At 35.7% G+C, this 16,444-nt stretch overlaps 1 protein-coding gene across 6 annotated transcripts in view; it reads right to left on the bottom strand.

The window, feature by feature from the left end:
* GRM8 (glutamate metabotropic receptor 8) overlaps positions 1-16,444 on the bottom strand; it is a 775,589-nt gene that overhangs the window by 273,310 nt on the left and 485,835 nt on the right. For all 6 annotated transcript variants that reach the window (XR_005789206.1, XM_040472070.1, XM_040472072.1 and 3 more), the window contains exon 7: positions 10,809-11,009. Coding sequence is in view for 5 of the 6 variants with exons in the window: in XM_040472070.1 (XP_040328004.1) it covers positions 10,809-11,009 (201 nt within the window). In the remaining variant the exon portion in view is untranslated. The remainder of the gene's footprint in view (positions 1-10,808; positions 11,010-16,444) is intronic.

Below are 16,444 nucleotides of genomic sequence, written 5' to 3'. Positions count from 1 at the left end.
AAGACAGATACCATATGGTTTCACTCTTATGTGGATCCTGAGAAACTTAACAGAAACCCATGGGGGAGGGGAAGGAAAAAAAAAGAGGTTAGAGTGGGAGAGAGCCAAAACATAAGAGACTCTTAAAAACTGAGAACAAACTGAGGGTTGATCGGGGGTGGGAGGGAGGGAAAGGTGGGTAATGGGTATTGAGGAGGGTACCTTTTGGGATGAGCACTGGGTGTTGTATGGAAACCAGTTTGACAATAAATTTCAAATATTGAAAAAAATATATACAGTATTTCCAGGAATACTTTACTACCTGCAAACTTTCACCTTCAAAAATAAATTATATAAAATACTTCAAAATTATTAATACAGTAAAACCTTGGTTTGCAAGCATAATTCATTCTGGGGTACTACTCATATTGCAAGACATCTCTCGTTTATCAACTTAAAATTTATTAGAAAGGTTTGCTCATCTTGTGGAATACTTGTAGACAAGTTACTCGCAATCCATGCTTTTACAGTAGTTATTTTCTTAATTTTATTTCAAATGAGGTAATCATCAAAAAGGATATTTATATGTAAGATAAACACACTTGACTTTCATCATGTTTGACTTTGTTTTATCTCTATTTACTAAATAAATAATATTTAATCACAAGGACATTGTGTGGTAAAGCTTCTAGAGATGGCATTTCATGTCAGTTTTTCCACATATTGACATGTTATATATCTCATATTTTACTTATAGAAATAGATAAAAAGCCAGTATTATCAATAACATATATACTAAAATACTATATTAACTCCAGTAATGCAATTATTACAGTTACAAAGAAAGATCATTTGGGGAGGTTAATATATCTTTAAAAATCTCTTGGTTTTTATGGGGCGCCTGGGTGGCGCAGTCGGTTAAGTGTCCGACTTCAGCCAGGTCACGATCTCGCGGTCCGTGAGTTCGAGCCCCGCATCAGGCTCTGGGCTGATGGCTCAGAGCCTGGAGCCTGTTTCTGATTCTGTGTCTCCCTCTCTCTCTGCTCCTCCCCCGTTCATGCTCTGTCTCTCTCTGTCCCAAAAATAAATAAACGTTGAAAAAAAAATTAAAAAAAAAAATCTCTTGGTTTTTAGTCAAAGCACAGTGCCTAGAACAGAGACAGCCTTCAAATAATTCTATGTTCCTTTCCTCCCTCTTCCTCCTCTTTCCATTTCATTTGTGTTTTCATTTTCCCATTTCAGGTACTGTTCTCTCATAGGGACTTCTCGAACTGTCTCCTAACCTAACCACCCCTGTCTTCAATCTCACTTCCTCAAGTCTGCAAATTGTTGCCAAGGTTATTTTTCTAAAACAGAAATTTTAGCACTTTACTGTCCTCTTCAAAAAGCTTCAGGTTCCTATTGCCTGCTGTGTCACCTTCAAATACTAGAATGACAGAGATTTCTAAACAAGAGCAAGCTCATCTGGTCATTTCCAGGCTGCTCTCATGCCACACTCTTGAATTCTTACACTGTAGATGCTCAGCTTTTTTAGAATGCATGTTTTTCCTACCTTCTATTTTGTCTGTTTTGTTTCCACATATGAGTGAAATCATATGGTATTTGTCTTTCTATAACTGACTTATTTTTGCTTAGCATAATGCTCTCTAGCTCTATCTATATCATTACAAATGGCAAGATTTCATTCTTCTTTATGGATGAGTAATATTATATATATATATATATATATATATATATATATATATATATATATATATAAAACATCTTTACCTATTTATCAGTTGATGGACTGCCATGAATGCCTTCTCCCCATTTTGCCCACCTAAGAAATGTCACTTTCCATCTGTGTTTAAATTTAAACCAGATGTGTTGTACTCTTTGAGGCTCTCCTTATATATTTTCCTAATCTCAGCTTTACATCGGGTTCTTATATGCTCATGCCTCTATCATATCACTTACCAAATTGAATTCTTGTTGGTAACATGTTTGTTTCCCTCCTCTGTTACATTATGACATCTGAGAACGTATAGAACCATGTTTCATTAGTCTTTGTATTCTTTTTTGTTGTTGTTGTTAACTTACCTATTTATCTTTGACAGAGACTAGTGCAGAGCAGGGGAAGGACAGAGAGAGACACACACAGAATCTGAAGCAGGCTCTAGGCTCTGAGCTGTCAGCACAGAGCCCAATGTGGGGCTCGAACCCACAAATCATGAGATCATGACCTGAGTTGAAGTCGGACACTTAATTGACGGAGCCACCGAGGCACCTCTTAGTCTTTGTTTGTATTCTTGATGTCTAACACAGAACTCTTTCATTACAAACCTTATAAGATTACCAATAAAATGTAGGTGAATAAATAAATGATTCATAAAGATGAAAATGAGTATACGTGACAACAAAAAAAAAGACAACAATAAGAACACTGATAGGCATCTGTGTTTTAAAAATATACATTTACCTTTAAGAGTATGTAGAGAATTTAGAGCTGGAAGAGATTTCAAAGATTAGAATATTTTAGGATAATCCTTCTATTTAAAAGGTGAAGCTAAGAGGTCAAGATAAGTTCACAACACAGAAGAAAAGTGAATGGCAGAGCTCAGATAAAAGCCTGGGATTCCAACACACAGGAATATAACTCTATGTGACATATTGTTGGTGGATTCAATTAGAAACAGAACAAAAGTGTGATTTGGCTTTCTTGTTTTTTAATAAATTCTTGTAAATACAATTATTTCAAATATTTTCCTTAGAATATATTTCTAGATGTAATGATATGTGCTGAGCAAATACTCTCTGAAAAACAATTACACTAATACCACCCTCACCAAGCATATTTGGAAGAACCAATATAATTACCTTTTGATAATTACTATTATAATTTTCAACTCTTTATAAACTTGATAGGTAGAAAACAATATTTTATTGTTGATTAAATGTTCTTTATTTGATTGCTAGTGAAGGTTAACATTTCTTCAAATGTTTACTAATGTTTACGAGTTTTGCCAACTGACTTCTTCAAGATGTCATCATTGGTGGCTCTTTTTATATTTGTGATATTATCCTTTGACACAATAACCCAAATATATGCCTTACTTTATATTCTGTTTTAAAACTGTGTTTATGATCATTTTTAACATCTGACAGTGTTAAAATGTTACTAAATCAAACATGTCTATTTTCCTGTTATAATTTCCTTCACTTTCCAACTCAAAAAGCTTCCCCATTCAAATCTAATGGACTGTCTTCTATTTTTTTTCTTTTGCTTCTTTTTCACTGAAGTCTAAAATAAATCCTGGGATGCCTGGGTGGCTCAGTCAGTTAAGCATCCAACTCTTGATTTCGGCTCAGGTCATGATCTCACAACCATGAGACTGAGCCCCAGGTCAGGCTCTGTACTGGACGTGGAGCCTACTTAAGATTCTCTCCCTCCCTCTCCCTCTGTTCCTCACCTTCTTGTGCACAAACATGCACATGTGTGAGCTCTCTCTCTCAAAAGTAAATTATAAACATTTTAAAAAATAAAAAATAAAATAAGTTCCAAGTGGATAATACTCTTATGTGGAGGAATCATCTCACTTGATCTTACTGTAAATTGATACTCAATGAATAAAATGTCCTTTCCCTTTTTCATCTTTATCACATCATAAATTCATATGTAAATATGTGTAAGCTGATTTATTTATTATCATTATATATTTCTGGTTATTTCTGTCTGGTTCCATATACCATAAGCCTATTCAGCACTCGGTCCATACTGGATTGATTATTATAGCTTATCATTAGGGTTAAATATGAAATGTTTGGTAGAAATAAATTTCTCTTCAAAATCATTTCAGTTATTTTTATTAATTTATTCTCACAATTAAAATTTTAAATATTATTTCAAATTCCAGAAAATACTCCTTTGTCATTTTGGTTGAAATTATACTAAGCCTGAATACAGGTTACTCAGAAAAGTTTAACATTATTCTTATAATTAGTTTTTCTGTCTACAAACAAGGAATGTCTTTCAATAAAGTTGTCTTCATATAGGTCTTTCATATTTTTTGGTTCAATTTATTGCAAAGTATTTTAAATATTTTTGCAAAGGAAGCAGAGTTTCATTTCCCACATATTAGTCAATGATTTCTTACTAGTATAAAGGAATGCTCTTCAGGTTTTTAATATTAATTTTTTATTTGATCATCTTCCTGAAGTAAGTACCTCTAATATATTTTTCAGTGTCTTGCCTTGAGATCGAATCATTTGAAAATAATCATACTACTACTTTTTCATTTTTAGTAGTCATCTCTGTTATTTTTGTTTCATGTTTTATCACTTTGGTAAAAATTTATAGAATATTAATTATAGTGGTAATAGGAATAATCCATTTCTTTAATAGTAATAACAACTATAAGTATATAATTGGTTGAAGTCTAAGAGTCTAACTTTATCATGTTAAACATTTATTCCATTACTAGTTAATGTTTTTGTGTTTCTAACAGAAATGAGGGATGTATTTTAATCAAATAGCTTTACAGAATCTTAGGAGATATTCATCATTGTCTTATTTAACCTATTAGTGTGTTTATAGTACACTTCCTAATATTAAGTCATACTTATTTCTTTTAGATAGTTTAAAGGTATTTTATGCAAACAAATTTGCTTCAGAATCAGACTACAGTGTTGAGAGACACTCAACATTGTAATAGAAATTTGCATTAAGTACCTGAAATCAATAAGGTTTCTAAAAAAGAAATAAGACGCTGGTAAATTCCACCTCTATCCTAGTCTCTATAATCAGGCAAGTGTTCACATATTTTCCTTAGAATATTGAGCACTGAAATGGTTAGACCACCATCTCAGTGGTGAGTTCAGAGAAGCTGACCATTCTTCTTCATGTCAGGAAATTCAACCACAGTACAAAGACTAGCATTACAAAATTCCAGAGTCGATTCCTCGCTCAGATTCTCACAGATTCTATGTGATTCTTAACTGTGTCTCCTCTGGCCTAACAAAAAAACACACCCTTAAAGAAGCAATGAGATTCTGAGATCGCAGTGGCATCACCGCTATCAGGTTTTCACCTCTCTGCTCACTTTGCTCAACTTTTCCCCATAAGTCACTTATAGAAAGTTCCCAAATGTCCCTTTCAACCACGGGAAGTGTCCCATGACAACCACGTCTGCACTACTTGCTCCTTGCCACTGATAATTTGGAACCAATCTGACATCCAACCTAAGTATGGCTAATGAGATTCAAGGTTCCAAGAAGTTAGAATTGGGACTTAGAAATATGTACATGTTAATTTTAGCAGGTGCCCTGAAGAAGTAGCTGCTAAATTCTAGAAATGTAGATGGCCTTCAGCTACCTACCCTATGGACCTAAAAATGAGGAAGACCAACATAAACAGAATGAAACAAAGCAGACAGAGAGATGTTAGGATTTCTGGCCAGCTTTTAGTTCTTATAACCAGTCCTTTCCTTAGGCCCTGTTGTATTCAGCCATGGGGTTTCTTGACATACCTTCATAAACTCTTTCTTTTAATTATTTTTAATGTTTATTCACTTTTTTTTTGATAGAGACAGAGCGTGAGTGGGGAAGGGACAGAGAGAGAGGGAGACACAGAATCTGAAGCAGGCTCCAGGCTCTGAACTGACAGCACAGAGCCTGATGCAGAGCTAGAACTCACAGACTGTGAGATCATGACCTGAGCTGAAGTCAGACGCTTAACCGGCTGAGCCACCCAGGCGCCCCATAAATTCTTTCTTTTAGCTTAAGCAAGTTTAAGGGGCTTCTGTTACCTACAATCAAAGATTCTTGATTAGTATGCTGCTGTGCCTGCCCTGCCCCTGATGTGAGCTCAAATACAGAGAAAAGGAGTTAGGAGATACCATTGGAATTCTATCAAACACTTTTTCTTTATGATAAATAAGGTTCTCATGGCAACAGAAAAATCCCTGATTCTATACAAGATGTAAGTATCAATATTTTATTGCCTATAGACCAGACGGAAGGAATTGACATCGTTGCCTAAGTTCCTGAAAAATCTGAACTCCTCTCTTTATTTTGTTTTTCTTTTGATAAATCTTTGGATTTAAAAATTTATGGAAACAGTGTTTTGTTCAAATGGTAGCAATAAAAGTAATCCAAAAGGCAGATCTTTGTTTCCCTCTGGTTCCCTGAGTACAGAGGATAGGTTGAGAAAAGTTGTAATGACCACATGAGTAATTACAGATATGCTATGACTCAGAATGTACTTAAAATACACATGCAGAATATGGTTCACGTTTTCTGTTGATGAGAAAATATCAGTTTGAGTGATTAAATTCAGTTAAACCACCATTGTTGTTTAAGTCTTTGATGGAAATAGTACTTTGTAGTTTAATAGTTTTACTAAGGGTTTTCACCCTTAACTAGTTGTGTTTAGAATCATTCTGGCCTGAAATACTAATCATTCATCATTTGAAATTCCAAGATGATTGTTATGTTCTCAGTTAACAATAGACTAGAAGAAGCATGACCTTTTAAACCAAGTATCTTTAAACCATTGCTTAATTAGGCATACCACACACAAGGTTACAATGTCAGCAAGACTGAGTTTTAAACAGTTCCCTTTAATTTTATACCAATGGTCTGTGCAGCATCCAGCTGTTCTGGGTCCTTCACCTCCTGCTATTACAACTGGAAGAAGAGTCTCCCTTCATACCAATGACAGTGTTTTACAGTCTCAAATTAAAAGGAACCATGAAAAGCAACTTGCCTTAATATCTCATTAATGCCAGAAAGAACCAGTTTAACAACAATTTTTTTTTCTACTCAGAAATTACACTTTAGGGTAGACATTATCCAATATTGAAAAGGGTATTACTAAATAATTCCATCCAATGGGTCAGTTTTTTAAATAACTTGAGAGTACATTTTGTAGCTCAGTGATCCTGACAGAAAACCTGGAAGGCTACACTAGACAAAATTGGCAGTTGCCTTACAAAGCTCATTCTTTGACAACTGGTAATAGCTATGCTAAGAATACTTTTATTATGTAGTAATTTTTTGTTGTCATGTACAGTAAGCAGTTCTGGGTCTAGTCAAGTACATTCTCAACTCTTCAGAATATTCAAAACTGATCTCAAGGAACCTGGGGTTTGGCCAAGGTTCCCCTCCTACTTCCAGGCTTTGGGAAGTGAGTTGGCTATCTCACTAGGTGAGAACACTGACCATCACTAACACAAACCACTCAGTCAGCGTTATGTAATAGTTGTTAGCTAAGTTCCCAGCACACATTCTAGGTGTCTACTTTCAGTTTCTATGAAAGCCCTGTGAAGAAAAAGGATATTTCAGTCTGTGGATTTGATGTGCACTCCATGTAGCTATTGGTACATTTCAAAGTACATCTAGGACAGGCAAGTAGCACTAGGGGAAGTGGAGAGTCCAAGATTATGGCTTCTCCTTCAACCCCGTGGTTCTTATTTTGACTGGCTGAAATGTTAGACTTCTGAGTAGCATTCTTTTGAAGACAGAGTTTGAAAAGCATATTATAAGGGAAAAGCTCTTCATTTATTCTTAATAGAATATGGTAATCCCCATATCATCTGAGCTTGAAAGAATTACAAATCTAGATCAAAGATTATCTCCCTCCTCCTGAAAACTCTTTTAATAAAATACCCTTCAGTGTTAGAAGCATTGCATTCTTGGCTTTGATTGTGGGTATAAGTACAAAACAGCCAAAGAGAAAGCTTCTGCTTTTGCAGTAAAATTTTGTTAAATAACATTGTTTATGAGGCTGTTAAAATCCCATATGATACATTTCATTTAGAAATAGTTTCCAAGAGAATTAATTCTCTCTTAAAAAATAGGTAGGCTTGTTTCCATCACATAATGACAGTTATGTATCCCACTGAATGTCTCTTTATATTTTGGCTGCTTTGTAAGCTCAGAACCTGTTGTAGTCCTATATTCTGGTTACCATACTTCTTTCTTCCTCCTTAAAGGGGATAGATAGATAGATAGATAGATAGATAGATAGAATACTTCTATTTGAACCACCTTGCATATCTTTTTTATCACAAACAGGCTGGGAATTAATAATTAGTGAACACTAACAGATAAGCCAATAATGAAATTTAAAAATTGATGAGCTCCCAGGGCACCTGGGTGGCTCAGTTGGTTGAGCGTCTGACTTCGGCTCAGGTCATGATCTCACAGGCTGTGAGTTTGAGCCCTGCATCAGGCTCTGTGCTGACAGCTCGAGCCTGGAGCCTGTTTCAGATTCTGTGCCTCCCTCTCTCTCTGCCCCTGTCCCACTCACAGTCTGTCTCTGTCTCTCAAAAAAAAAAAATAAATAAATGTTAAAAAAAAATTTTGAACTCCCTGAAAAGTACTAAAGCTCAGAAGGATTATATAATCCATGATAATCTGTGTATGCTCAAGTCTCTTACTTTGTATCATCAGTTATTGGAATACAGACAAGTTTCAAGCCATTAGCAAAATAAATCTCCAGGGAGCTCAAAGAGATTCTATTTTAAGTTCATACACTAAAATTCATGTATTTTATGTGATCCTCACATCTGGAGTATACTTACTCTTGTATCAGACACAATTCTATTATGCTTCGGTGAGCTCCTGTTGCTTCAAGATGAAGAACAAATCTCATGAATGGCCTATAAGGGGCGCCTGGGTGGCTCAGTCGGTTAAGTGGCCGACTTCGGCTCAGGTCATGATCTCGCGGTCTGTGAGTTTGAGCCCCGCGTCGGGCTCTGTGCTGACAGCTCGGAGCCCGAAGCCTGTTTCAGGTTCTGTGTCTCCCTCTCTCTGACCCTCCCCCGTTCATGCTCTGTCTCTCTCTGTCTCAAAAATAAAAAAAAATGTTAAAAAGAAAATTAAAAAAAAAAAAAAAGAATGGCCTATAAGACCTCTCATGCTCTATCTTACTCTTCTCTCTGACACTCATTTCCTTCAGAGTCACCTGTCCCCAACTCCCTAGAGTAGGGAGGGATGTTTCCCTATTACAAACTCTCAGTTCAGCACACCTCTACTTTTAGCCCTCATTACAGATTATATTACTATCCCTTTGTGTGCTTTTCTGATTCACATCTAAATTCCCCCAAGAAATTCTAAATCTCATATCTGCTTTGACTACTAGTAGTGTATCTTTAGCACCTATCAGAATGCTTAACACAGTCTACACGCTCAATGAATACATCTCGACTAAATTAATGAAATTTTATATGTACTTCTCTGTCTGTAGTAGGTTGAAAGAAGCAAATTATGGAAGAGATCAGCCCCCAAAACAATCACAAAAACAGCACTTTGGTAAGGTGAAAGGGGGAAAAAGACTAAAAAGTGGACAGAAGAACTCAGAAATCACTGAAGTCTAGAGGCAAATTGTCTTAATAATCATTAGGCTTTAAGATGTTTTTAATAGTCTCTAATCGCATCATTATATTACAGTATGATATAATAATAGAAGTCATCAAGAAAGGGTTTGGCTTTTATCTATGATTAAGATAAGAGAGAAGCTGGTAATTTACCTTTGAAATACTTTAATCTGGTATTTCTTTAAAGATTTTCCCATCGTCTGGAGGTGAGCTTCAGTTATTGAGGAAAACATTCATTTGCGTTCCTCTTCACACCTCCTAACTACATGGATAAATGGAGTGTTCCCAACCTCATGTAAGGATAAATAACCTTGCATTATAATACCCCTCCTTTGCTCAGTTTTATAATTGCAAGAAAATTATTTTCAAATTCCCTTAATATTTATATTCATAACAAAAGGATGGTTATGTAATGTCTCACAAAAATTCTGCTGAAAACGAGGATACTCTGTGTTGAATGTAAACCAAATTTTGCCTCATGTTGCCTGCACAAAGCAAAAGAATAAGTTTCCACTTGAATTCTAAATTGAAGATGACCTTGTGCTTTTTTGAGAAAGGCTGGCAGCTGAGGTCACTGGAGTGTATTATGATGGACAGTGCAGCGCCATGCATGGCTCAGAGGCATGTCCATTGTGTGGATTACAGCCAAACAGAAAGAATTAGACAGCTCAGAGCATTCTAACATTTTATTTGAAAATAATGGTCAAAATCATGGGCAGCAACCATTACAACTTTCATGAAAGAACAGCAGCATTCAATAATTCCATCACTTCAGACAGGCATTTGGCTATTCTTAGCCTAATACTATGGGTCCAGCATATTCTGTATCAGTTTCTGTGACACTTACAGAAAGCAGCATTTCTGCTTCAGCAGGAGGCAAATCCCATCTACCCTGCGTTGTATGTGGTTCTATCTTACACAATGCAGCTCATTGCTTTAAATTGACCAAATCATTGAAAGTGATACAAGGAAAGAGAAAATGCAGAAACTTAACATGGCACTTTTAGAATGTAAACGTATAGCCACTCCAAATCATCTACTTTCCTCAGGTCAACTTACTGTTTAAAAAGCTTAAAATCAGTTTCCAAACAAAATATCTACAATTCCTTCTCTAATAATGATACAAACAAAACATTTTAAAAGAAATCTAATCTGTTGTCAATGGTTCCAAATGAGTCTCCTAAGTTATTTCTGAAATAGTGATATTTAAGTAGAATATTTTGATTGATAGAGGCTTATTTTTAACTTCTGCTTCTTTCAGGAGCAGATTAATGTTTCTTTCAGGAGCACAGAAAATATGTTTGAGATTTAAAAGCAGGTGGAAAAACTCACACTTCTGATTAAAAGGGGAACTGCTTCTAATCCTGTGCTTCCCACTCTGTTTGTGTGTCTTCTATATTTAGTGGGGGGAGGGGACAGATTCTGTCACTTCTAAAGTATTTAATGACAAAAAAAAAAGTTGTAACTTACCATTGAAATTGACAGCCCGAATGTAGCCAAGTAGCTCTTTCCCGTCCACCGTACTCATTCGTGGGCAGAGACCAATGTATCCAGGGCAGAGATCTTTGTGCATGTTGTGCAGGGCATAAGCCATGGAATATACTGCATCAATTACAAATTGGACCTTTCCTTCCTGTTCATAAGATGAATCCCTCGCAATTCTCTCCAGCCCTGCAAAAATTTCAAAAAAAACCATCAATTGGTGTTAGATCCACTAAAATATGGCATTAGGGTTAAGATTTCCACATATGAGGCACACTTAATGAGACACAACTATTTGATTTTACTCCCAATTATTTTAATCCTATACTTACTGAGTCAGGCTTTTAAACTGGGTATTGAATTTTTTATTTGGAAAGAACAGAAACTATTCCATTAGCAACAAAAAGATATTAACTAAATAAAAACATATAGTTTCATTATCTTTATTTCCACCTTATTGAGTCCTATTACATTGTACATTCTAATAATTACATAACATTCTGGTTGTGACTTGATCTTTTAAGTAAAATGTGCAGACTTTGTCCTTTTCATCTACTTCAATTCTAGGATCATCATTTAATTAGTGTCTCAAAGTAAGGTCTTTTTTCCCTCCTCCCATATCTATTCTTGTTTTGAATGTGCTTCATTTACTTGGGCGCCCTTTTTGTATATATTAAATGACAGTATTTCCTTAAGTAACCCAGCTATCTTTAGAAGAATCATTCAACTTAACTTTTTTTCTTGAACTCAGTTCAAGAAGAAATGATTACTAGAATAAGGTTAGTTAACATATCTACTACCTAATAGACTAACCTTTTATTCCCTTGTTTTTTCCTTTCCTTTTCTTTCCTTCATAGGAACTTTCAAGTATACAATACAGTATTGCTAACCATAGTGACCATGCTGTACATTAAATCCTCATCAATTTCCTATTTTAATTTTCTGTTAACAGGATGTAGAGCTCTCAAATTAATTGTCATTCAGAATAATTGTACCTGTGTTTGGGCATATTTAAGGCTGAGAATTGGCTTTGGGGATTGCCTTTAGCATGGTGTTTATCATTTAATATTTAATAAAAGCTTACAATTTAAAATGGAATGTAAATTTGATATTAAAATCAGATAATGTATAATTAGTTGTAATCCAACATTCTCATTTTGAAGATGAGGAAACTGAGACTCATGGAGGAGGAGAAGTTCACTTTGAGCACAGAGGGCAGATATGGAAGCCTTCCCAGGTCTCAGACTTGGAGCCCAATATTCATTCATTCCCCTGAAAAGTATGGTGAATGGCAAGAATGTGCCCAAGAAAAAATTACAGAAATGATATTGAGGTCAGAACCAAAAAGGATCTCCCAGCACTTCCATACCCTACCAAACTTTATACATCCACTAACACTTGGAGAGACCTAAAGCAAACACCTGAAACTTTCCCATGGAGGTCACTTGGTAACCTTTAAAAAATAAGTAGTCTTTAAGTTCAACAAATATTTTTCTTAAGACTAATTAGTCAGCTGAATTAAAATGGCTGTTTTATATTTGGGTTTTTCTTTATCTTTTTATGGTTATTTATTTATTTTGAAATAGAGTGAGAGAGAAAGAGCATGAGCAGGGGAGGGGCAGAGAGAGAGAGAGAGAGATTGATTGTCCCAACCAGGTTCCATGCTGTCAGCATACAGCCTGATGTGGGGCTCCATGTAGGGTTCGAACTTACAAACCATGAACCATGAGATCATGACCTGAGCTGAAATCAAGAGCTAGATGCTTAACCAACTGAGCCACCCAAGCACCCCTCTATTTGACTTTTTATAGTCTGATAAAACCACTGATTTTCTTGTAGATAAATGTGACAGTCAATTCCTTCATTCTATTCATCTAATCACTGAACATCTTTTCTTCTGGTCTTAATCACTTGTTACATGCTGATCCTTTAGATGCTGTTGGTTGGTTCCCTATTCTCTGCAGTCTGTCATAATGCTGAATTCTGTTCCTCCTTTTTAGACAAGTCTGTTCAGATTTTTTTTGATGACTCAATTTTCCATTCCCCAAGATTGAGTCCCCTTTTTCTGTCCAACCTCATAATCCATTCATTTTCAACACCTTAACTATTACTATTTCTATGGTCTAGACATATATATTTGAATTCAAAAAGGTTGGTTTTAGAGTCCAAAACATTAGATCAACTTATAGTAATCAATTTAATTCATAATAGACTCTAGCAGTCTGATAAATTAGTTTTCTAGGACTTTCCTGTCAGCTAACTGCTAGCCCACATTTCCAATTACCTATCATATTTCTATGTAGTCTGTTTCTATGTCAATCTCAATAGATCTAAAACCAGGCTATCATTATAGGGAATTACTTCATTTCCCTAAAACCTCCAATTGAGGGTTATATAAGTTTGGAAGCAGTGAGGAAAGATCAGTTCTCACAAAGAGCACGTACAAGGTGCCAAAAGGTATATTGATTCCTTCAACCTGCATTAGCTGTATGATCTAAACTAAGATCTGTGTGGGTATGGGAGCACTATCTTCTCCCTATCTCTGTGTGGCACTTTGTCTCCTGGGTACTGCTATGTCCAGAATGTCATTAAGTGACCTATGAAAACAGCCCTTTCAGCTTCTCCTAAAAATTTATCTCCTGTAGTTTTAAACACAAAGTAGACAATTCATAAATAAATATTGAAGAATGGTCACAGGAACCAAAAAAATGCAGTTGTTTCTTTAATGATCTTATCTGGTGACCAGCCGCTCTGGTTAGTCCAGAATTGAGGTTGGTCTCAGGATACAGGACCAAACCCTAGATAGTCCTATGTAGACCAGCATGGTTGCTTTCGAAAAAAAAGAGGCAAAATGACACAGAAACGTAATGATACAAGATGGAAAAAACTACTGTGAGGGTAGGTCCTTAGGTCTATAAGAAGATCCCAGTTTCATTTATTTTGCATCACTGATTTAATAACTGGAAATGAAGATATGCATCCAGAGCAGTTGTTCACTTTTTGATTATCTTCTTACGTGCAGATTCCTTAGGGTCACTCCAGATTTACCAAATCAGCATCTCCCAATGTGCGGACATGACTAATCTGTAGTTTGCAAATACAGACATCTAACTGCCTTAGTACAAGCTGCAATAACAATACCAAAGACCAGGTGGCTTATAAACAACAGAATTTACTTCTCATAAATCTTGAGGCTGGAAGTTCAGACTCAGGGTAACAGCCGGTGAAGGGTGTCTTCTGGGTTGCAGGCAGCCATTTTCCATTTTCTTATTATACCCTTACATGGAAGAGAACAGACTTCTGTTGACTTTTTTTTTTTGAGAGAGAGAGAGAAAGTGCATGTGCATGTGAGCAAGTAAGTGGGGGAGGGGCAGAAAGAGATGGGGAGAGAGAATCTTAAGCAGGCTCCATGCTCAGCCTGACACAGGGCTCAATCTCATGACCCTGAGATCATGACCCTGAGCTGAAATCAAGAGTATGGCTCAACGAACTGAGCCACCAGGCATCCCTCTGGTGATTTCTTTTAAGGGTACTAATCCCATTTATGAGGGCTCTATCTTCTTTTTTTTTTTTTTCAACGTTTATTTATTTTTGGGACAGAGAGAGACAGAGCATGAACAGGGGAGGGGCAGAGAGAGAGGGAGACACAGAATCGGAAACAGGCTCCAGGCTCTGAGCCATCAGCCCAGAGCCCAAAGCGGGGCTCGAACTCACGGACTGCGAGATCGTGACCTGGCTGAAGTCGGACGCTTAACCGACTGCGCCACCCAGGCGCCCCGAGGGCTCTATCTTCAAAACTTCATCTAATCTTAATTACCTCCCAAAGGCCCCACATTCTGATACCATCATATTAGGGGGTAGAATTTCAACATATAAATTTGGAAGGGACACATTAAGTCTGTAACATTAAATTTCCAAGTTATGTTTTTTGTAATTCTGCTCTGTAAATCCCTCTGCTACACACACACACACACACACACACACACACACACACACCACACCACACACCACACTTCTGTGAATATTGTTTTTCTGATTTATTTTCTTTTGTGTACTTTAAAGAAAAGAGAATTTCTTTATCTCTATTACCACTGGGTGGAGTATGAACAGCAGGCATAGAAATGGCAAAAATGCCCAAGCCAAATTGATTCAAAGAAAGAAATGGCTGTGAGAACATTAAAGAATTTGGAAAATTTTCACAATCCATGCAATACATGTAAGAGATAGTTGTATATGAATGTTTTATATTTTTAAATTTACTCTATTCCAAAGAGTTCTGGATTTAACATATTATGATTTTATTTTAATGCTACTGCAACCTCACTACCAATTTATAAAGATATTTCTCAACATTCAATAATTGGGATAAAGTTATATACAATAGTTTCCTGATAAATTTTAATGGAGATACCCCAATTTATTAGCATATTCTTGCTTGATTTTTCCTAAAACAATTTCAACTTCATACATAATGGATTTATAATTAATTCTCAAATACCATGCATATTATGAAAGGGACATATTTAAGTTTTCACTTGTCAAACTATTTATCCTTAAGTAGATATAAACGAGTAGTATGGGTGGAGATTAAATATGTCCAACTTTGCGCTTCTTTTTTTTAATAAAAGTTCAGAAGGCTGTCTAGCGACCATTGTCAAGGGAGTCAATGAACATTGTAAGACTCCATCAATCTATGTAAGTACATGGTGACAAACTAAAAGACTGAACATTATCACCATTTCTAAATTTTAAAAGAAATAATTTTATTTATTTCCGGGCCATTTAGACAATATATTTTTTATTCCCTAACATTTCAACTTCATGACGACACTTAAAGATTTTACAAGAGCTGCAGTGTGCTCCTTGCATCCTATATTTGCTTTTTTTTATTCATCTTAAAGAGGAATTTAAGAGGCTGACAGTGACTCATCAACTTAATTGGCTGTAAAGTTTCATTATGCTATAGTTTCTAAAGTTAGCACTAATGTATTGCTATAAAGTGCTAAATATTGTCAAAGGCTATATGTCAGCCATCTATTTAAAACACTGTAAAGTTGTGATGTGCTTTAGTGTGTAGCTTAAAATTAACAGCATATAGCAAAGTTTTGGCATGGTGAGAGATGAAGTCAGCCTCATAAATTTTATAGCAAGATTGTTTTATGTTTTCATTAATGAAATCTAAAACATCTGACTGTATCTCATGATCCTGGACAACAGAGTAAGTCCTTACTGGTCTAAGCAGTACCACATGCACCTCAATTAAGGTCTTTTGAACATCACCGTGTATTTTCTTGGTTTTGAAAAGGCAAGTCTGCTCACGTTTGCAAAGTGTGTATCTATGACAATGTGAGTTCCTAAGAGGAGCTTGACATGAATTTTAAATTCTTTGACTGACAGATAGCTGTTGAGCTTGGTTTTCTAAAAATTTCTCATTTCTCAGGGTATGGTTTAGTTTTACAGATTGAAATTAGGGTTATTTTCATTTTCCTGAAAGTATGTTAATGTAATGATGAGCCAATAAACCAGTCGATTCAATGAAGAAAGAAGAAAAAAAAAAAAAAAAAAAGGAAGTCCTGTCAGTTGTTTTATTCCTGAGAACCCAAATATCCAATTGGTTCATCTTT

Source organism: Herpailurus yagouaroundi, unplaced genomic scaffold (genome assembly GCF_014898765.1).
Source record: "Herpailurus yagouaroundi ecotype Mexico unplaced genomic scaffold, PumYag 100, whole genome shotgun sequence".
Taxonomy (NCBI): domain Eukaryota; kingdom Metazoa; phylum Chordata; class Mammalia; order Carnivora; family Felidae; genus Herpailurus; species Herpailurus yagouaroundi.
The sequence above is the reverse complement of the archived record's forward strand: the minus strand, read 5'-3'. Positions and strand labels throughout refer to the sequence as shown.